We start from the raw sequence: 24,114 nt of genomic DNA on the forward strand, positions 1-24,114 counted from the left end.
TGTAACCCTTTTTACCATATGTACCAATAAACATCCTTTTTTGGAGGAACTACCATTTCCCGCAGATCCTTTGACAATTATTTTGCATTCCCCATGACACAAATCCCAGAAACGTCAGTGCAACACTGGATGAAAGATGCAAGGGTCTGTTAGGGCTCTTTCACACGGAGCGGACCGTTTCTGGGTCCGCTCCGTGTGTCCGCCAAAGCTCAGCGGGGATCCCCGCTGAGCTGTCGGCGGATAGGGCAGTCCCCGCACACAGTGCAGGGACCGCCCTGTCTCTGCTCCGCTGTCCCCTATGGGGGACCGGATGCAGGCGGACCGTCTGTCCGTCTGCATCCGGTCCGTCCCGCCGAACGGAAGAAAAATAGGGTTTCTTCCGTTCGGGAAAGCGGATCCCGACTGACGCGGACACTAGCGGATGCTCCATCCGCTAACGGACGCAATCCCATAGGGATTCATTACAAGTCCATTAATGGACTTGTAATGAGCAGACGAACGGTCCGCTAGTGTGAAAGGACCCTTAGGAGTCTAGAAACTCTTTGACCTTTTATACACACACAATTAAAACAAGCAAACAGATCACAGGTGAGGATGATTACCTTTAATAGCCATTCAAACCCCTTTGTGTCAACTTGTGTGCATGTTGTCAGGCCAAAAATTACCAGGGTATGTAAAATTTTGATCAGGGTCACAGAGCAGAAGGAAAAGTTTTTGAGCTGGGTTGTTGAAAACTTAATTTAAAAGGTGCCACATCCCTAATGAATACATAAAATACAGAGAGGTTTGTTGGGACTTTTAAAGTGCACATACACCAATATTAGAAAAATAGAAAATGTATTTGTAATAGATAAAAATCATAAAATTGAATACATAAAATATTCACAGATTGGAACAGTGAAATGTACAAACAGGTGCACATCTGATTTGTCTCTACATGTTTCGCCTTTTACGGATTTTGATCAGGGTCATTTGGGTAGTGTCTGTTGCCATTATGATTTAAAAAGAGTCAACACAGTTGATTGATAATAAATGGCTTCAGCCAAACACTAACCATGAGTCAAACAAATGTTTTTGATTTATTCATATTCTCTGAAAAATGGCCAAGAAATCATAAATTTTGTAGTATGTAAACCTATGAGCACAACTGTATATATTACCTCTCACAGAGATCATAGTAGGACCCCCCCCCCCCCACCTATCCCACTGACAGTGACTTTGGGCTCCATTCACAAAATGTTACCTACCGCTTAAAGAGCAGCAGTAAAATAACGCGTTTAAAAAAAATGTTTTTTGCAATTTACTAAAGCTACTATAATACTGAATGTGCCATTTCTTGAAGTGATGCAGTATTTTAGTAGTGAAAACTTGTGGTACTGTCATCCTAGCACCCAACAGTGTCCTTAACAACCAGGCAACAGCTGGTTAAGGAGCTGCCCCCCCTCCCTTGCATCTCTAACCACCTCCCACCCGGCCACCGCACATATACGGCCGGGTGGGTGCTTCCTCCTGAGTGGATATTCAGGAACGTCCCCCCAGAAAGGGGGTGGGGGGGGGTCGTGCTCGTGCCCGCACAGCGGCGCAATCACGATCAGGAGGGCTCTGTGATTGGCCCTCCTGATCACATGACGGCTGTGTAAAATCACATATAATATAAATAAACTTTGTGTGCAATAAATGTCTTTGCAAACCGTTATTACCCTGTAGAAGCAAGGGTGACATCATCACTATGCTGCACCTAACCTGAGCAGAGTTGTGGGAGTGGCTTAGCCAGTCCTACCACTACAGGCTACCAGCATAACACTACAGGAGGGGGCAGGCAGAAGACCAGTTATCCTGCACAAGGATAGCTAGCAGCAGTGACTTTTGTTTTTTACAGGAAACTCGTACACAGAGGTAACATTTTACAATGGATAACGACACAGATCTGGAAGAAATACACAAAGCACACCAAGATTCAAGGAATAATACCCACGCTTTTTGTATTTAGACAATATCTACTTATGCTGGAGTTTTAAGTATAGTAGAAATAATACAGATCACAGTAAATATTTTAGAAATAAAGTTCTAAAGTACTTTATATTGTGGTATCTAGCAGGCTCGGAGCTGGGGAAATCTTGCAAATGTAGATTACATTTCCCAGTGGACCCCTATTATTCGCCAACAAGCCTTCCTGTCAACTAGCTCTATTGTTTTAGTAATCCAACTGAGTGAAGTTGGAAGGGGGTGAGACCAAGAATACTGAATACTAATAGCAATATACAGTACAGAATATTCCCTGGCAGAAAATGTATATACTCAGCATGTTGAGAAGCTATTTTAACTGTCAAAGTCAAGGTTTATTATACCTAATGAAAAGGATCAGCAAATACTGCCAACAAATTAACACCACAAATGGAACATTCTCAGAATCTGGCTTGTTTTATTTCCTGTAGTCTGATAAAAGGTGAAAACCATAGAGAAATAGATCAGTTCAGTCATTCCTTATCTTTAAATCCACTGCGTACACATTTGTTTTGTGCATTCAAAAAGAAGATAACAAAATATGTGTTCTTTTCAGCGTCCCTATTTTGACATCACTGATACCCCATACAATGCCTATTGATCCAGCAATTGAATCATCTGATATTTGGGTCATGTGTGAGGAGCAAATTCATCCTGAGGCCATCCAAAACCACTTGGATTTGATTTTAAATATTTTATATCTGTGCAGTAAGAGCAATGGCCTTTGTATGTGGCTATGGTACAACTTCTATTTTTCTTCAAGTCATCTGGATTGTTCTTTTGCAGGCACTGAACATATGATCTTTGACTTTAATAACAATATTATATATATATATATATATATATATATATATATATATATATATATATGGTAAAGTGAGGTTAAATACAAGATCCTTAAAATCAGTAACACATGGCATACACCAAAAAGTTTAAATTGACAGTATACAATATCCATGTCTCCAAAAATAATCCATACACATCCACTATTTAAAGTGGCAAGGCAACGTCATAATGTGCTAGTACACATTTGATATACTTACCTGAGAGCAAAGCCCTGCTGCGCTGCGATGGGGGAAGATGTCAGCCATCTCAGCCAACCCATCTTTCTTCTAGGTTTGCGGCCCCTGGCTACATGAGTGGCCGGGGCGCAATGACGTCACTCTCGCTTTTCATCACGGGCTCCGAAGGTCCGGTACTGTGCGCCAGTGAGGTTAAAAGTAATCCAGTGACTAGTTAGCTGCTACGATTGCTTCTACAAGAGAGTCAACCGTTGACTGGTGGTTAAATGATAATTATTTGATAGGGAAGTTTGAACTACAGCTGCTAGGGGTAGAAGTCTATATACAAATTCATACCATACCCACAGTGAGACAAGTCTGTCTCCCCTGTGCACTGCCAGAGCCCCCAGAACTCTCTATGCTTTCTGAGTTTGGGGAGAATAGGCCAGCCAACATCCTACAATACAATTCTTGGTACATTAGGGAAATAGCACTGAGAACAGTGGGTGGAAAGGGTGCTTGATAATGGAAACACCATCCTTATGAGTGTCAGTATCTACACAGGGATTTTGAGGGCCTGCCACAGTTTGGCTTTTGATACCCTCTAGCAACCTTATCCATACACATGATTTAGCAATCTCTCCTTCGATATTGCCAAATAGTGTGCTTGGAGGAATATCTGCTACTGGGTAAAAAGGTATCCAGAAAGTGGCAGCACCCTTGTCTACCTGAATACCCACACAGTTACTGCATCTGAAAGGAAGAAGTCATTGTTCAGACTGTAATTTTCCAAGTGGCTTGGTGGGTTTTTAAGCTGGGTGGTGCTGACAGGGCTAACCACAGCTAACATTTCACATGATTTCCCAGGAATTGGCTGAAACTGTGCCATGTACAGCTATTGTTAATGTATTTATTTTGTTCAGCATGGATTCACATTAAATTAAACTTGCATTGATTGTTTTCCTAATGTAAACTCAGCTGGACTTTTATAGAAATAACTTATAGGTGCTTGCGCAAACCTAAGCACTTTGTCCCATTTACATCTCACTACTGGTCACTGAGGCCACCCATCACTGTTTGGGAGTAAGATAGCAGACAGCAAGGTAGAGCACCAGTATCCAGCTAAAGATGGCATTTTCATAATAGCTTCTGGGCTCTTGAAGTCAGCAAAAGATGTGTGCAGACAGCCTACAGTACAGGTTAAGCTCGAGTGGCATTGAAGCAGTTTTTAAAGAGGAAGTAAACCCTAATGAGTTTTACTTCCTCTTTTTTCCCCCTGCAAAGTAAAAGCATAATGGGCTAGTATGCATCGCATACTAGCCCATTATGTTGTTCTTGCCTGCAAATGAAGCCCGCGATGTCCCTGCTGGTGTCTAGGTCCATCTTCACTTCTCTTCCTTCCCCCTCTTACTCCTTGTAACTGGCCAGAGGTGTGGGAGCCGATGGTCACGGTATGGGCCCTATAGAATCGGCACAATCCTGCCCTTACTTTAGTGTACATGTGTCGATGACGTCAGCGCACACGTATATGGTAAATATCTCCTAAACCGTGCAGATATTTCCAGAACATACAGGCAATCCTTGATATAGGCTTACCTGTAGGTAAAAGTGGTGTGTAAGAGTTTATAACCACTTTAAAGCTACCACAGAATTAAGATCCTACGTAGCCTGTACTGATTGCTGACAAGAGATGTTAGGAAAAAATAACCAGACAGGCAAGAAAATCTTCCTGGTTTGCTATGGTTTTTCTTGTGAAAAGCCAGTACCTGAATGTCTGCATGTGTCGCCCTTCTTCCCTATTCACCTGAACATAAACACATGACTGTCTCCAGCAGTTATGTTTAACCACTTCCTTACTGGGCACATATACCCCTTCCTGACCAGGTGAAATTTCAGCTTGTGGCACTGCGTCACTTTAACTGACAATTGCGCGGTTGTGCGACGTGGCTCCCAAACAAAATTGACGTCCTTTTTTCCCCACAAATAGAGCTTTCTTTTGGTGGTATTTGATCGCCTCTGCGGTTTTTATTTTTTGCGCTATAAACCAAAATAGAGCGACAATTTTGAAAAAAAAAACAATATTTGTTACTTGTTGCTGTAATAAATTGCCCAATTTTTCTCAGTCTAGGCGATACGTATTCTTCTACATATTTTTAGGGGAAAAAAAATAAAAAAAAATGGCAAGAAGCGTCTGGTTTGCGCAAAAGTTATTGCGCTTACAAAATAGGGGACAGAATTATTATTATTTTTTATTATTTTTTTTACTACTAATGACGGCGATCAGCATTTTTTTTGCGACTGCGACATTATGGCAGACACATCGGACACTTTTGACACATTTTTGGCGCCATTCACATTTATACAGCAATCAGTGCTATAAATATGCACTAATTACTGTATAAATGTGACCGGCATTGAAGGGGTTAACACTAGGGGGTGAGGAAGGGGTTAAATGTGTACCCTAAATTGTGTTCTAACTGTAGGTGGAGGGGGGGTGACCGATCTATGTCCCTATGTACAAGGGACACAGATCGGTCTCCTCTCTCCCCTGACAGGACGTGGATCTCTGTGTTTACACACAGAGATCCACGTCTTGTCCCTGTAGCCGCCGATCCCGAGTCCCTGGCGGATATCGCGGCCGCCAGGCACTCGCATCGGCATCTCAGCGATGCGGCGCGCGCTGCTGGATGCGCGCGCAGGCCGTCTTTTTAGGGACTGTTAGAGATTCAGAACCACCCCGCGGCCGTATAAAGTCGTACGGCCGTCGGGTAGTGGTTAAGCAATTTGGCTATAGGGCAAAATTTTGCTTTTTTTTGCACGTGTAAAAATCTTAATTTTTGGCAATAAAATGATTTAAACCCCCAAAAATTATTTACTTACTGAAAGCAAAGGGCCTGTAAAATAGAAAGATGATAGTTGCAACTTTTCACATAATTAAATGCAAATTTTCTGAAAAAATATATTAAAATTAAGTTTAGTGCAAGCACACCCACAATATACTACCCTTTTGTGAAACTATACACAATAAGGTTGCCCTGAGTAAAAAAAATACCAAATATCTCAAGTCTTTAAAACTGTGTGTGCCGGTAATATCGCAAAATAATTCAGTACACAAAAATCTCCATAGGTGCCGCTTTAAATGCTTTTATAGCTCATCAGTTTTGAGTTAAACAGGAGCTCTTGCGCTAGAATTATTGATCTCAGTCCGACGTTTGCGGTGATGGATCACATGTGTGGTGCGACTGAGGTTTACATATGCATGCGCACCCTGGGCGTGCGTTTTACATTTGCGCATGTGTGCAGGGAAACGTGGGTTTCGGCAATCTTTTTTAAATGCATTTTATTTATTTTTTTCACTTGATTGCCATCACGAAAAAACTAAGTGATAGCATTGGACAGGTGACAGGTACTCTTTTGAAGATATTATGGGTCAGTTTGCCATTGTATAGAAGGGATTTCTATGCAAGTTTTGACTTACTAGGGTATTGGAAACAAGGGCTAAGGGAATCTATTTAAAGCTGACCCACAGACGGATTGAAATTCGTCAAATTTCACTCCATCTATGGGCAGGTTGCTTGTACTGAAGTAGATCGATAGCCTGTCGCTGGCTATAGTTGCAGCAGTGAACATGGTATCATGATGGCAAGAAAACCTCTGGCTCTCAGAATAAAATAGTGCACTGGGAGGAATTTCCCTATCAACACTTCCTCATGGGGGTATCAAGCGATTTTCTTTCCTTCAATTCGTGGCTGAAGGAAAGAAAATTGCATAATGTATGACCAGCTTTAGCTTGCCTTCCCAAAAGGCTGTACAAATGAGCCTATATACCCAGGTATATGCCGGGGCTCTGCTGGCAGACCCTTGTGGCAGAGGGGGCAAAGTAGATGAAAAAAATAAATAAAAATAAATGTCTGCTCTATGTCTGTTTCCCTGTTTATATCTATATATTGTTGTCGTGTTTTTCCAATTTAATTATTGATTTATTGTTTAATAATTTTTAGATTTGCTCCTGATGAAGCGGTATACACCGCAAAACTAGTTAAGACTGTCATAACCCTTAACCCATTGTGCTGTTTCCCCCCGGGGACCTCTATTTTGGTGTTGTAGATGGTTATCACTATTTTAATTTTTGTAATTTCTCTTGCCTATGTTTTGAATAAAGATTTTTTTCTGTTTTAAATACTTACTCTCACTCTTTACCTCTGTACCAGTGCCGTAATAGTCCTAATTGGCTCCCTCCCCCCTTGGTTCTCTGGTTCGGGGACCTTGGACCCAATTTTTCTATATTCTGCTCTACAGGGCCGGATGGAGATTGATTTTATCTTACAGGTTTTCTTTATATCAAAAGCTGTACCTAAAGACTTGCTTAGAAAGTCCGATCTTGGCGGTTTGTTTCTGAAATCTATACAGAAGTCAACTTTACAGAGTCTAAGAGCCAATATACACACTAGTTAATTATTCCCCACTCGATCTTCACATACATATGAGCACACTCTAGAAGTTATTAAAAAATATTCATACATTTGGTTTAGTTAGGAGATACAAAGGTCCTACATGTATATTATTACTTCCTTGTGAATTGTTACATTTTCTCTTTACTTCTGTCTGTCTTTGTTCGCAAGGTCTTGAAAGGACTCCTTTGCATACTAATCCATCCATTCAGCCTCAACAAACTGCTAGCGTTTCAGCCCTCCCTTTGTGGTCTGGATTGTAATGAATTCATGTACATAAAAGCATGCACCTCACCTTCTAAATAAATATGAACCAAGTATTGGCAGCACAGATCGTGAACTCAGATGTGACACAATACAACCCAACAACCCCGGAGATATTCACACATAGGACAGACACTCACACTTGCAGAAATGTGTGAATGGGTAAATATATATTGAGGAGGAAAACCTATTAAACGATCGCTGTACATACATTACATAAAAAACACTATTGTGTTCTCCCAGCGGGCAGAACACAATGCTGATGTTGATGGTTCGACTTGGGTACAATCAGCCTGCCCATAAATGGATCGAATCTCGGTCAGTCCCTGCTGAACTGGACAAGTTTAGATCCACGTATGGCTGGCTTTACTATATAGTAAAAAAAATTCACACCACATGGCTTTAAAAAAAAACCAAAAAAAAACAACACACATCAAAACTTACATAACGCGCATGCTCCCAAGGGAGAGTTTTGATATTAAACAGTATAAGGTAAAATCCAACATATGCACCCATACCACCATCCAGGGATTTTTTTTCTCAGAATATATGGCGCAGGAACTCCCCTTTTAAAGTCCCCCCTTGTCTCCACCCCCAAACAGCTTCCCTCGATTCCTCCCTCTACCCACATCTCAGTGGCACCCCTTTTAGAGAATACAGAATCAACTAACATTTTACAGTGCGAAGTAATTTGTATAGAATTTGTTAATAGGCTGTAAAATAAATCCCCTGCAGCCAGCGACAATACACCCCCCTTTCAACCATAGTTCCCTCCCTCAATAATAAACCCCCCACAACAAAACACAATTACATATATGTGTTGTGTTTTACATTTGGTTTCTGTATATATACATATACACATATTTTTTTTTTTTTATAGCAGAGACCCTAGGGAATAAAATGGCAATCGTTTTATTTATTAAAGCGGTGGTTCGCGGAGGGGCCGGACTCCCGCGGGAGTCTATACCAGGAAGTAGTGCAAATACCTGTTTTATACAGGTATCTGCACCCCCCCCCCTGAAAGGTGTCAAATGTGACACCGGCGGGGGGAGGGTTCCGAAAAGAGGAGGTTCACTTTTGGGTAAACCTCCGCTTTAAGTCATACTGTATTTGTGCAGAGGTTTTTCAAACACATTTTTTTGGAAGAAATATGCACAATATATACCCATTTTTATTTAAATATGAGAGATAAATGTTATGCAGCATAATTGACCCTCACCCTGTCCATTCTGCCACCAGTGAGTTCCTCATAGCAGCAGAACCCGAGTACTGCAAGTACGGTACACACATCACAAGTTGTATGAGACATGAGGGCATGAGAGGGACGTGCCTTGCCCAGCCCTGATTAACCACTTTAGCCCTGGAAGATATGCCTGCTTAATGACCAGGCCATTTTTTGCAATATGACACTGTTACTTTAACTGACAAGTGCGCGGTCATGCGACATTGTACCCACACAATATTGATGTATTTTTTTCCCACAAATAGGAGATGTCTTTTGTTGGTGTTTGATAACCTTTGCAATGTTTATTTTTTTGTGCTATAAACAAACAAAAAAAAAAGGAAAATGTTGAAAACAAAAAAATTATTTTTTACTTTTTTCTTATAATTAACATCACAAAAAAATGTTCTTCATCCGTTTAGGCCAATAAGTATTCTGCTACATATTTTTAGTTATAAAATAAATCACAATGCGTGTACATTGATCTGATTTTCTGATCAATTTTATTTCATTTATCATAAAATAATGAATGTGGGGGCCTTTTGCTGGGCGTGATTTTTTTTTTTTGGGGGGGGCAGCATTTCATTCTTGGGCCAGTGTCTTGTCGAGCTGGTTCCTCCATCGATATGGTTCCTGCCTCGACTGTGCAGGTCCAGTAGGAGGCCACGGAAATCTGAGCCTCAACAGCTGATTGGCAGCTTAGACGAGGTCGCTTCCGCTGCCTGATACCTGCTTATACACGGCGCTCTATAGTACACGGGGCGGATGTGATATTGAGCAGTGCTTATTTGATTGGTTATCCACGCCGCTCTATACAGCAAGGGGCAGATGTGAGACATTATTTTTTTGAGAAAAAAAATTCCCCAAAAAAGGCTGCTCAGTATCACCTCCACCCCTTGCTGTGTAGAGCGGCGTGTATAGAGTGTATAATCAGCCATCGGGAGAGAGCGCATCTACAGCTGATCCCGCTCTGAGTTTTCCGTCGGCTCGGATTGCGGCTGCGCACTCTGGAGGGAACCATATCGATGGTAGGAACCAGCTCGCTAGAACACCGGCCCTGGTTGGTTGTAACGAGTGGTATTTGAGTTACTGTTGCTTTCTATCATCTCGAAGCACGTCTGCCCATTAGAGCTGCACAATTAATAGTTAAAAAATCGCGATCTCGATTCAACCCCCCTGACAATCTCCAATGCAGAGTTTGCAGATTCTTTCATATAAGTGGAGAGACTTATCAGCTGTCCAAAGAAAATATCGGCAGTCTGCCAAGTTCTTAACAGGAAACATTGTAACTGACACTTCCTTCTTAGATCAAAGGGATAAACTTCTGTGTGTAAAGAAAACATCTGGGCAGTCTGCCAAGTCTGTAACAACATGAAACATTGTAACTTGCTTCCTTCTTACATAAAACTTCTGCAGGAAGTTTAACCACTTAAAGTCCAAATCTTTTTCTGACACTTGTTTCTTAAGTTAAAAATCAATATTTTTGCTAGAAAAAAACGCCCCAAACATTATATATATTTTATCAGAGACTCGAGTCTAGGCAATAAAATGGCAAATGCTGCAAAATTTTATGTCACACTGTATTTGCCCAGCGGTCTTTCAAACGCATTTTTTTGGGGAAAGAATACACTTCAATGAAAAAAAAAAAAAAACAGTAAAGGTAGTCCAATTTTTTTTTGTTTTAATGTGAAAGGTGATAAGCCGCGAGAATCGTGATCTTCTAAGCAAAAGAATCGGGATTCTCATTTTAGCCAGAATCGTGCAGCCTGCCCATTCTCCTCCGATTTCAACGAGGCATTTTTATCCACACAACTGCCGCTCGCTGGATAGTTTCTCTTTTTCGGACCATTCTCTGTAATCCCTAGAGATGCTTGTGTGTAAAAATCCCAATAGATCAGCATTTTTTGAAATACTCAGACCAGCCTGTATGGCACCAACAACTATGCCACGTTCAAAGTCACTTAAGTCCCCTTACTTAACCATTCTGATGCTTGGTTTGAACTTCAGCAAGTTGTCTTTACCACGTCTAGATGCCTAAATGCATTGAGTTGCTGCCGTGTATTTGGCCGATTAGCAGTTTGTGTTACCAAGCAATTGAACAGGTGTATATAATAAAGTAGCCGGCGTTGGAAATGTAAATGGTCAGTACTTGTAATAAAGGATCTCGCTAAGAATTATAGACTTTATTGTTTGGACAATAAGTCAGTAATATTTACACTGGGATTCCTGGCAACATTGGATACACTATTCCTGTCACCTCTGTATGAAGGGATACTTTGTAGCACACAGATTTGGGATTTTCATGGGCCACAAGCCCCGGCTTATTGATATCACCAAACATATACATTATGACTGCTGACAGCCTGGCCCAATACAGGACTGATTATGCCCCAGAGAGCATAGAGGGATGGGATGAGGAGAGGAGCTCAGTATAGAAGGAGGGGAGGTCGGTATAGAAGGAGGGGAGGAGCTCAGTATAGGGAGGAGAGGAGCTCAGTATAGAAGGAGGGGAGGTCGGTATAGAAGGGGAGGAGCTCAGTATAGGGAGGAGAGGAGGTCAGTATAGAAGGAGGGGAGGTCAGTATAGAAGGAGGGGAGGTCAGTATAGGGAGGAGAGGAGGTCAGTATCTCAGTATAGGGAGGAGAGGAGGTCAGTATAGAAGGAGAGGAGGTCAGTATCTTAGTATAGGGAGGAGAGGAGGTCAGTATAGAAGGAGGAGAGGAGGTCAGTATCTCAGTATAGGGAGGAGAGGAGGTCAGTATAGGGAGGAGAGGAGGTCAGTATAGGGAGGAGAGGAGGTCAGTATCTCAGTATGGGGAGGAGAGGAGGTCAGTATAGAAGGAGGAGAGGAGGTCAGTATCTCAGTATGGGGAGGAGAGGAGGTCAGTATAGAAGGAGGAGAGGAGGTCAGTATAGAAGGAGGAGAGGAGGTCAGTATCTCAGTATGGGGAGGGGAGGAGAGGAGGTCAGTATAGAAGGAGGAGAGGAGGTCAGTATCTCAGTATAGAAGGAGGAGAGGAGGTCAGTATAGAAGGAGGAGAGGAGGTCAGTATCTCAGTATAGGAGGAGAGGAGGTCAGTATAGGGAGGAGAGGAGGTCAGTATAGAAGGAGGAGAGGAGGTCAGTATAGGGAGGAGAGGAGGTCAGTATCTCAGTATGGGGAGGAGAGGAGGTCAGTATAGAAGGAGGAGAGGAGGTCAGTATCTCAGTATGGGGAGGAGAGGAGGTCAGTATAGAAGGAGGAGAGGAGGTCAGTATCTCAGTATAGAAGGAGGAGAGAAGGTCAGTATAGAAGGAGGAGAGGAGGTCAGTATCGAAGGAGGAGAGGAGGTCAGTATCTCAGTATAGGGAGGAGAGGAGGTCAGTATAGAAGGAGAGGAGGTCAGTATCTCAGTATGGGGAGGAGAGGAGGTCAGTATAGAAGGAGGAGAGGAGGTCAGTATCTCAGTATGGGGAGGAGAGGAGGTCAGTATAGAAGGAGGAGAGGAGGTCAGTATAGAAGGAGGAGATGAGGTCAGTATCGAAGGAGGAGAGGAGGTCAGTATCTCAGTATGGGGAGGAGAGGAGGTCAGTATAGAAGGAGGAGAGGAGGTCAGTATCTCAGTATAGGGAGGAGAGTAGGTCAGTATAGAAGGAGGAGAGGAGGTCAGTATCTCAGTATGGGGAGGAGAGGAGGTCAGTATAGAAGGAGGAGAGGAGGTCAGTATCTCAGTATGGGGAGGAGAGGAGGTCAGTATAGAAGGAGGAGATGAGGTCAGTATCGAAGGAGGAGAGGAGGTCAGTATCTCAGTATGGGGAGGAGAGGTCAGTATAGGGAGGAGAGGAGGTCAGTATAGAAGGAGGAGAGGTCAGTATCTCAGTATAGGGAGGAGAGGTCAGTATAGAAGGAGGAGAGGTCAGTATCTCAGTATAGGGAGGAGAGGAGGTCAGTATCGAGGGAGGAGAGGAGGTCAGTATCGAAGGAGGAGAGGAGGTCAGTATAGGGAGGAGAGGAGGTCAGTATAGGAGAGGAGGTCAGTATAGGAGAGGAGGTCAGTATAGAAGGAGGAGGGGTCAGTATCTCAGTATAGGGAGGAGAGGAGGTCAGTATAGGAGAGGAGGTCAGTATAGAAGGAGGAGGGGTCAGTATCTCAGTATAGGGAGGAGAGGAGGTAAGTATAGAAGGAGAGGAGGTCAGTATAGAAGGAGGAGAAGAGTGTCACACAAGCTTCCATGGAATGAGCTGAATGAGTCACGGGATGGGGCTGGCTGGGAGAGGAAACAACAACACAGATTGTAGGACGGACCAGGCAGAGGACATTACAGGACAGATATGGATCCAGCAATGAGGACACCACACCGGTAGGTAGTTGGCGCGCACAGAAAGTTCCACTAACACGTGAGAAGTCCCATAGACAATGTGAGGGAGTCTCTTACCTGACAGGCAGTAGCCCCAGGAAGTCTCCTCCACATCTCTGCGAGCACAGACATCTCTCTCACACACACGGCCGCCCTTCACCGAGATCTTGTCTATCCCCTGCTGCTCATAGCACGGCTCACGGCTGCTTCTCCCGCCCCCCGCTGGCAGCTCTTCGCTCACAGCTCGCCGTGCATGTGAAGCGCTTCACTTCCTCCTTCTTCCCTTTCACCTCCCTCCGATACATCCAGCTGCACTGCAACGACCGGCCGCTAGGGGCAGCAGACGCGTGCTTATCCCTATAGCTGATGTTTGGGGGCTGCTTGTCATTTCTCTCTCTCAGCACAATAACAATGACATGAAAAGGGAGAGAGAGATTATAATTATTATTTTCATTTTTATTAGTCAGGATTTTTGTAATGCTGATCATTTTGCGCTGCATATGAGCCAAACCATTTTTTTCACCCTTCTTTCAATCAAGTCCAAGCGCAATATTCCCAATAGAAACTGTCTATTCAGTAATGCTGGGTGCTGTGATGACCATCGGCTGGAAACCAGATGATCAAAGTGAAGAAAATGTCATCAGTACATAAAAGATTCCGCAAAAAGGGATTTATTTTCATGGTCACGTGATAAACATACAGCAATTTTAGGGGCCACGCAGGGCCCCCCTCGTCAGGCATGTGACTTACCTGACAAAGGGGCCCTGCCTGGCTCCGAAATGTGGCTTTATGTTTATTAGGGTTGTCCCGATACCATTTTTTTTAGGACTGAGTACGAGTACCGATACTTTTTTTTATGTACTCGCCGATACCGAATACCGATACTTTTTTTAAATGTGTCCCCAAATGCAGCCATGTCCCCCCCCCATATTCCAGCCATGTCCCCCCCATATTCCAGCCATGTCCCCCCCATATTCCAGCCATGTCCCCCCATATTCCAGCCATGTCCCCCACATAATGCAGCCATGTCCTACATACCTTGATGGTGCCGCCGTTAATCAGCGTGCGGGGAACATTACAGCTTTCGTTTGAATAGCTGTATCCCCGCCGCGTATAGACACTCCCCCTTGCTCGGGATTGGACAGATCATCCGTCCAATCCCGCGCAAGGGGGAGTGTCTATACGCGGTGGGGATACAGCTATTCAAACGAAAGCTGTAATGTTCCCCGCACGCTGATTAGCGGCGGCGGCTTTGCGGCGACGGGTTTGCGGGGGGGGGGGGGGGAACAAGTATTCTATTTCAGTATTGGGGGTATTTGCGGGAGTACGAGTACTCCCGCAAAAACTCTGTATCGGTCCCGATACCGATACTGGTATCGGTATCGGGACAACCCTAATGTTTATCATGTGACCACGAAAATAAATCCCTTTCAAGGAATCCTTGGTGTGCTTATGACATTTTCTTCACTTTCTTTCAATCAAGATTGTAAAATGTAATTTTTTAAATATGAACAACAGTGATAGTTAGTTTACTCGATGAAAATAGTTTCGTTGACTAAATTAACACTATTTACTCAACTAAAATACAACTAAAACAATTCAGATGACTAAATACGACCAAAACGAAAACAATTCAGATGACTAAAATACAACTAAAACAATTCAGATGACTAAAATACAACTAAAACAATTCAGATGACTAAAATAGGATTAAAACTAAAAGAATTCAGATGAATAAAATAGGACTAAAACTACAACAATTCAGATGACTAAATACGACCAAAACTAAAACAATTCAAATGACTAAAATAGGACCAAAACTGAGGCCCCGTACACACGACCGGATCTATCTGCTGGGATTTATCCACGGATCAGTTCCAGCAGATAGATCCGGTCGTGTGTACGTCCGAGCGGACATTTCCCAGTGGATAAAAATCCAGCCGACGGATTCCCAGCGGATAAAAATTTCTTAGCATGCTAAGAAATCTATCCGCTGGAATCCAGTCCAGCGGACTGATCCGGTCGTCTGTACAGACTCACCGGATCAGTCCGTCCGCTCCCATCCCTCGCATGCGTCGTAATGATTCGACGCATGCGTGGAAGTATTTACCTTCCAGGGTCGCGCACGTCGCCTCGTCATCGTCGCGGCGACGGCGCGGCCACGTCACCGCGGATGTATTCCGCAGGGATTTCGATCTGATGGTGTGTACAGCCATCAGATCCAAATCCGCCAGAGGATTTATCCGCTGGAAACGGTCCGGCGGACCGTTTCCAGCGGATATCCTCTCGTCTGTACGAGGCCTAAAAGAATTCAGATGACTAAATACGACCAAAACTAAAACAAATCAGATGACTAAAATAGGACTAAAACTAAAAGAATTCAGATGACTAAATACGACCAAAACTAAAACAATTCAGATGACTAAATACGACCAAAACTAAAACAATTCAGATGACTAAAATACGACCAAAACCAAAACAATTCAAATGACTAAACTATGACTAAAACAATTCAAATGACTAAAATACGACTAAAACTAAAACAATTGAGACGACTAAAATACAACTATGATTAATTAAATGGGGGAACCCTGTGGCAGATGCTTTTGTTACAAAGCTGACAGGTGTACTGACAGTGACATCACTGCTAACCTAAGGTAAAGGGGGGGGGGGGTGCAGTTTGGTATCTTTGCCCTGGGCATTGGATGACCTTGTCCCAGCACTGTGCACGGGACAGTGAATGAATAGAAATTACTCTGTCCTGAGCTGCTTCCTCTTCATTCACAAACTGAAGCATAGTAAACAGTTTACTGTGCTTCAGTTATGAACACAGTGAGTGTGTTCATTTAGAAAAGGAAGTCACTGGTAAATCATATATTTACTAGCCCTTTCCCCCCACTCTCCATCCTGAAACATCCCCCGCAGCAGCTGGGGGGAGAGCAGAGGAGGGAAGCTAGCAGCACTACAAGGGGGGTTAATACAGGGGAAGCATAGGCAGTAGGGGGAATCGGGCACTGTACGTATTAATTACCTGGCACACCCCCTGCACACCCCTATGACCAATACTTGTTTCAAGTACTTGCTGATACTGATACTTTAAAAAATTTTTTTTTTTTTACAAATGTACCTTCAAATATTCATTCATTACAATGTATCCTTTTTGTTTCCAGGCCCCGAGGAGACTGGTATGGACTGGCTTGATCATCTCTATGGTCTAAGAAACTGGAAACAACTTACGGTTTCTATCAGATGGCTTGTGAAAGATCTGGGGTCCAATAGACCCAAAATGTCTCAATAAAGAAAACTTGTCACTGCCCATGCGATCACAAGAGATGTTGTTCATCCCTTGTGATAGCAATAAAAGTGATACAAAAAATCAGTAGGGTCAGTTTCCAAAGTTTTGCTGTCCACAATTTCCAATGCTTCCTGGATGTAGTCTCATTAATCTTGATAGCCATGCTTTATTAGCATTTTATATGACACTGTTTATATTCTCTTTGAGATTTTTAAATGCTTGATATTGACCTTTGGTCAGATTGGGTGTACCAGATCAAATGCTGGTCTATAAATTATATAATTCTGTTATCACAATTGTTTAACCACTTGAGACCCACGCTGTAGACGAAAGAGGTCCACAGCGCGGCTCTCAAGTGCCGGGTGGACATCCTGTTGTTTACATTCCCCGTGCGCCCCACTGGGGGCGCGCAGCGGGGAAACACTGTGCCCGGCGCATCACTAGGAAGCCGATGCGCGTGTTTGGCGGCCACGATGTCCGACCAGGTACCCGCGATCAGCGGTGACAGCAGGGAAGTGGAGCTCTGAGTGTAAACACAGAGCTCCACGTCCTGTCAGGGAGAGAGGAGACCGATGCTGTGTCCCTTGTACATAGGGACACAGCATCGGTCACCTCCCCCAGTCACCCCCCTTCCCCCACAGTTAGAACACACCCAGGGAATACATTTAACCCCTTCCTCACCCCCTAGTGTTAACCCCTTCCCTGCCAGTCACATTTATACAGTAATTAGTGCATTTTTATATCACTGATCGCTGTATAAATGTGAATGGTCCCAAAATTGTGTCAAAAGTGTCCTATATGTCCGCCGCAATATCACAGGCCTGACAAAAAAAAAAATCGCAGATCGCCGTCATTACTAGTAAAAAATAAATAAAAAAATCATAAATCTATCCCCTATTTTGTAGATGTGCGATTTTTTTTAACAAAAATATGTAGAAGAATACGTTTTGGCCTAAACCGAGAAAAAAAATATTAAAAAATAAATAAAAAATTGGGATATTATTATAACAAAAAGTAAAAAATTTTGTTATTTTTTCAAAATTTCCTGTCTTTTTTTTTGTATTTAGCGCAAAAAATAAAAACCGCAGAGGTGATCTAATACCACCAAAAGAAAGCTCTATTTGTGGGAAAAAAATGATAAAAATATAATTTGGGTACAGCATTTTATGACCGCGCAATTGTCATTCAAAATGCATCAGTGCTGAAAGCTGAAAATTGGTCTGGGCACGAAGGGGGTTTACATGCCCAGTAATGAAGTGGTTAAAAGGTGAAGATAATGTTCATTTAAACTATGTAGGCTAAGCGGAGTTTATTGTAGGTGGTTTGTATGTTTGCTTGTTTTTTATTATTATTTTGTTTTGAACAGAAATACATTTTATCACCTCCGGAAATCCTTTTATTTCTAACATCAAATAACTTTTTTTTGTCAATAACAGTTTTATTTAGAAATAAATAATATACAACCACATTATTTTTAAATACAAGATTTCAGTTTGTTTTCAATTGAGTTGTACAGTTTATAGGTCACATTAAAGGTGGAAAAAGTTCTGAAATTATTTATCTGTCTCATTTTTTTTTTTTTTACGTCACAGAAATCTGACATTTTAAAAGGGGTGTGTAGACTGTATCCACTTTAGTGTAGCTGCTTTCTTCCATTCAATAGCTTGGTGTGTTCCTCCAGCACATGGCAGGGGTAGACTTTTGTAGACTTTTTATATCCATTGTATACCCTTCAGCCAATTCAATAGGCTCAGAAAAAAATGTTCACTAGATACAAAGGGCCAGATTCACGTAGCTGCGCAGCGGCGTAACGTATCTCATTTACGTTACACCGCCAAAAGTTTTCAGCGCAAGTGCTTGATTCACAAAGCACTTGCCTGTAAACTTGCGGCGGCGTAGCGTAAATGCGTTCGGCGCAAGCCCGCCTAATTCAAATGGGGCGTGTACCATTTAAATTAGGCGCGTTCCCGGGCCAAACGTACTGCGCATGCTCCGTTTTGTAATTTCCCGCCGTGCTTTGCGCGAAATGACGTCGCCCCAACGCAATGTTTTGAACGGCGACGTGCGTTACGTCCTTTCGTATTCCCGGACGACTTACGCAAAAAAAATAAAATTGAAATTCGACGCGGGAACGACGGCCATACTTTAACATGGGCTGTCTATTTTTACACCACCTAAATAGCAGCCGTAACTTTGCGACGGGAAAAGCCGACTAGCGACGACGTAAGAGAATGCGACGAACGCGTGTACCTTCGTGGATCGCCCTAAACAGCTAATTAGCATACCGGACGCAAACTCCACCCAGCGGGCGCCGAAGTATTGCATCCTCAGATCCGAAGCCGTACGCCTGTCGGATCTTAGCCAAATGCCGTCGTATCTTTGTTTGAGAATTCCAAATAAAGATACGACGCGGCAAATTTGAAAGTACGCCGGAGTATCAGCAGATACTCCGGCGTACTTTTTCTGTGAATCTGGCCCAAAGTTCATAGAGCAGGCTGAAATGTTTAAAATTGTTACTTTACCAAAGAAAAATAAAATCTTAGAGGCCCAATAGAGGTTACCTTCAAGATGGTGAGCAGTCTATCACAAAATATATGCCTCCAAAAGATTCCCATTTATTTATGAGATAAAAAGGACATCTTAAAAAGGTAAGGAGCATTATCTAAAACCATTGGTACACTTACCCATGTCAGATCCTCATTCTCAAAAAAGTTTTATCAGCCACTCCCATAATCACCTTCCTCTGAGCTTTAAAGGATAAGTTCACCTTTAAAACATTTTTTTTACAGTTAAAAAAATGTGCATTTATTTTTTACCTGTAAGGCCCACAACCTGTGAAATTATTCTTTAACTAATAATACAATAGATCCTAGTATAAATTAGCCAGACTGGTGAGGAATAGGCCCCTCTTGCACCTGGATGTTCCAAATGTGATGTCTCACAATGTTTGCACGATCAAATCATCAGGCAGATCACCAATGGGAAGGGCATTACAAAGCCTTTTTTATTTGTAAGTGTAGACTGTAGTTACCAGCATCATTGTTCGTAGCATACAGGTGAAACTCGAAAAAATTTGAATATTGTGCAAAAGTTCATTTATTTCACTAATGCAACTTAAAAGGTGAAACTAATATATGAGATAGACTCATTACATGCAAAGCAAGATAGTCCAAGCCGTGATTCGTCATAATTGTGATGATTATTGTTTACAGCTTATGAAAACCCCAATTCCACAATCTCAGAAAATTAGAATATTACATGCAATCAATAAAACAAGGATTGTACATAGAACAATATCGGACCTCTGAAAAGTAGAAGCATGCATATGTACTTAGTACTTGGTTTGGGCCCCTTTTGCAGCAACTACTGCCTCAATGCGGCGTGGCATGGAATCTATCAGCCTGTAGCACTGCTGAGGTGTTATGGAAGACCAGGATGCTTCAATAGCAGACTTCAGCTCTTCTACATTGTTCGGTCTCATGTCTCTCATCTTTCTCTTGGCAATGCCCCATAGATTCTCTATGGGGTTCAGGTCAGGCGAGTTTGCTGGCCAATCAAGCACAATAATCCCACGGTCATTGAACCAGGTTTTGGTGCTTTTGGCAGTGTGGGCAAGTGCCAAGACCTGCTGGAAAATGAAGTTAGCATCCCCATAGAGCTCGTCTGCAGAAGGAAGCATGAAGTGCTCCAAAATCTCCTAGTAGATGGCTGCGTTGACCCTGAACTTAATGAAGCACAGTGGACCAACACCAGCAGATGACATGGCTCCCCAAATCAACAGACTGTGGAAACTTCACACTGGACTTCAAGCATCTTGCAGTGTGTGCCTCTCCATTCTTCCTCCATACTCAGGGTCCTTGGTTTTCAAATGAGATGCAAAATTTGCTCTCATCAGAAAAGAGGACTTTGGACCACCGAGTGACAGACCAGGTGTGTTTTTCTTTAGCCCAGGTAAGACGCTTCTGACGTTGTTTGTTGTTCAGGAGTGGCTTGACAAGAGGAATATGACATTTGAAGCCCATGTCCAGGATCCGTCTGTGTGTGGTGGCTCTTGATGCACTGACTCCAGCCTCAGTCCACTCCTTGTGAAAGTCCCCAACACTTTTGAATGGCCTTTTCCTGACAATCCTCTCCAGGCTGCCGTCATCCCTGCTTCTTGTGCACTTTTTTCTTCCATACTTTTCCCTTCCACAAAACTTCCTATTAATGTGCTTTGATGCAGCACTTTGGGAACATCCAACTTCTTTTTCAATTACCTTTTGAGGCTTTCCCTCCGTATGGAGGGTGTCAATGATGATTTTTTGCACAACTGTCAGGTAAGCAGTCTTTCCCATGATTGTGATTCCTGCTGAACCAGACTGAGACCATTTAAAGGCTCAGGAACAGGGTTGCCAACTTTCAGTAAATTTACAAACAGTTTGTAAAATCCATAATTTTTGCATCTATCCATAAATGTCTATTATGGACGTGTAGTCTGTATGTCCGTAATGCACATTTATGGACAGATGCAAAAATTACAGATTTTACAAACTGCTTGTAAATTTACTGATGGTTGGCAACCCTGCTCAGGAACCCTTTGCAGGTGTTATGGCTTAATTAGCTGATTAGAGTGGGACACTTTGAGCCTAGAACATTGCACCTTTTCACAATATTCAAATTTTCTGAGATTGTGGATTTGGGGTTTTCATGAGCTGTAAGCCGTAATCATCACAATTATGACAAATCACGGCTTGAACTATCTTGCTTTGCATGTAATGAATCTATCTCATATATTAGTTTCACCTTTTAAGTTGCATTAGTGAAATAAATGAACTTTTGCACGATATTCTAATTTTTCAAGTTTTACCTGTAGGGACACGATGACCCATTAAAGTGTATGTGAACCTTTACCCATTCAATTTTTACATTGGCAGGACAATTCAAACATTTCAGAGGTTAAATAAACATCAAACACAAACTTAGGTTTTATAGATCATGCTTCAAGGCACTTCTTGACACAGCCCATACAATTTTTAACTTTACCGACTAGTGTCGAAGAAATTTTAAATACAATGGTTACAACAGGTTTAAAAAACTGTGCAAACATGAGACATGTTGGATTTATAGATCAAACACTTTGCCTGCTGGTGGTCTAAATGAGGCCACTAAAACATTTTAACATTCTTTAGTTATCATTACTTTCAGTCCTGATATTTTCCATTATTTTATTTTGGTCTCTCAATCACAACTTTTTATACACACCCTCTGTATTTCCCTTTTTCAAATACTTATGCACGCAATATCTGTTGTTCATTTGCACATCAGTGTTGTAGCCTTCACTGTGTCAACTAAGTACATGTAATGTAATGTTTTACCCTTTTCTTCTTTACAAACTTTTAACCATACATTCTTCACCATCTTTTCAGTTTCCCTAACATCTATATTCCTACCCAGTCTTTATTCCTCTGTTCATGTGTTATCCCAGATCAATTCCCTTTAACTGTCACATATCCCCCTTCACTTACTGTTTACATATTGCCACTTCTCAGTCCCTGCTATGCCCCTCCTTCAGAATAAAATCCGGTTTTGTTCTGTCTTCTATTACCAGTTATGCAGGACCGCTATTAGAAAGCACAGGGCTCCATACAGTTCACTTGACAGAAAAGTATCAGTTCCTGTTCTTGTATTACAGTACCTCATGTAATGGTGTCATTCTTCATCTATACATAGCTGTAGCCTGCATTTGTTTTATACATTATAACACTCAAGGCATTTATTGTTTCATTATATTCTGTTAGTCCTGAATTCTGACTCTTTAAAAAAACTCCAATTATTACAAAGTAGCAAAACTACAGATTCTATTTTTTTTCAAGATGTTTTCTGTTAGCCTCTTTCAGTCCTTTAAGCTACTAATAAGGAAAACACTCCCAATTATTACACTGTCTGTATTATGTTGCAGTAGTTTGACTAAGGATAAGTTCACATTTGTGTGCTGTGTTTAGGCAGCCCATTCATTTCAATGGGCAGCCCCACCAGCAGAAATGCAAGGAAAGAAGTATTTTTTTTTTCACATTGCGCGGCATGGTGCCACAGAACCATGCAATTTGGACCATGTGAAAACGAACCGTGTTGTAATTGCAGGTCAGGAACGTGCGTGATTGTGCAAGCATTTCTGACCCACACAAGTGTGAACCCACAATTCTTCATCGGTTTAATACATTTATGCTTGAATTGGTGCGGTGCTGCACAAAAAATGTGCAGGGGTGCCATTAATGTTCATAAGAATCCTGCAATTTCCGTGTGGCCACATTTTTTAAAAGTTGCAAGAATCTTTTCCCCTAGATGTGAAACGAGCCTTAGCATATGTTCACACTGACAGCGGGAATGAAATCGTGAGAGTTCAGCTAAACTCGCACAATTTAATTCCCGCATGTCAGTCCCAACTTCGGGGGCGATTTCAGAGACATCTGTGTGGGTTTCTGCAGAGATATATATTGAAATTGCACCCCGAAGTCGCCAAAAGTAGTACAGATACGACTTTTGTGAATTGGTGCGGCACCGCAAAGTTGGCGTTGCACCGATTCGGACTGTGCCATTGCCAGCAATAGCCGCCGATTTGGCATGCGATTTGACATGTCAAATTGCTGAAATGTGAACCAGGACTTAGTATTATTTCATGCCGGATTAACGACATATGTAAAATTTATTACCTTATCCGTTTGTGGTTGTGATTTAGCTGTGTATTTACAGTATGAATCATTATCCAAATTTCATTACCCTACTTGTTTCGCTTGCTACATGATTATCATATTATATGTCAAGGGAATTTCATGATTTTTATAAAAAGTAACATCTGTTACAACAAATGTATACTTTATTTCAGGGGTCGGCACAAGTGGCACGCCGACTCCCTCTTTATCTGCAGAGTGGCGCAGGGAAGTGTCAGTGACACAGCTGCTGCTGTGCTAGCACATGCCAATCCCCGAATTCCCCGACCCGCATCGGCATGGGAAAGGGGGCGCACTGTACTGCCAAACCTTGTAGAACATGTGAAACCTTATTTGGGTCTACCTCTTTGCTGCAGCTGTGATCGGAACCACAGCAAAGATCCGCCCAACTTCTGTGATGAGATCGAGTGACGGTTTGCTAAGGGGCAGGTCCCTGTTTCCAGGGGGAGGTGGACTGTGATTGGCCACTGAAAAGGTCAATCACAGTCCTGCTAGCCCCGCCCATCGTGGGAAGGAAGATGGCTTGCTTGGCTGCAATAGAGGGATCTAACTGTGACTGAAAAAAAGGCAAACGGGTGAAAGTTTTTGAAAATTCTAATGAGCTTCTTGGAATTTTAGAATAGTAAGAGTGTTTCCATTTGCTGTTGCTCTCCTACAACATTGGCCTTTTTAATTTTCAGTGGAGAGGACGCATGGAAAAACGCTGCCATATCCTTGCCTGGGGCAGATGAAAAAGAGGTACAGTGGTGGGGCAGATGAGAAGATACAGAGGTATGTATCAAACAATTGCAATTTTTTTTAAAAAAGTAGGCATTTTAATTTTTAAATTAC

At 42.4% G+C, this 24,114-nt stretch overlaps 1 protein-coding gene and 1 long non-coding RNA gene across 2 annotated transcripts in view; one reads left to right on the top strand and one right to left on the bottom strand.

Moving 5' to 3' along the window:
• The window catches only part of MCUB (mitochondrial calcium uniporter dominant negative subunit beta), a 135,646-nt gene extending 122,118 nt beyond the window's left edge, over positions 1–13,528 (bottom strand). Inside the window, exon 1 of the mRNA XM_040329348.1 lies at positions 13,360–13,528. Within this exon, the coding sequence (XP_040185282.1) occupies positions 13,360–13,413 (54 nt within the window). The 5' untranslated portion in view covers positions 13,414–13,528. The remainder of the gene's footprint in view (positions 1–13,359) is intronic.
• On the top strand, positions 13,109–16,653 carry LOC120917807. The gene is made up of 2 exons (XR_005744234.1): positions 13,109–13,284; positions 16,452–16,653. It is a non-coding gene; the product is annotated as an uncharacterized LOC120917807 (long non-coding RNA).
• Positions 16,654–24,114: the final 7,461 nt, after the last annotated feature.

Source organism: Rana temporaria, chromosome 1, assembly GCF_905171775.1.
Source record: "Rana temporaria chromosome 1, aRanTem1.1, whole genome shotgun sequence".
Taxonomy (NCBI): Eukaryota; Metazoa; Chordata; class Amphibia; order Anura; family Ranidae; genus Rana; species Rana temporaria.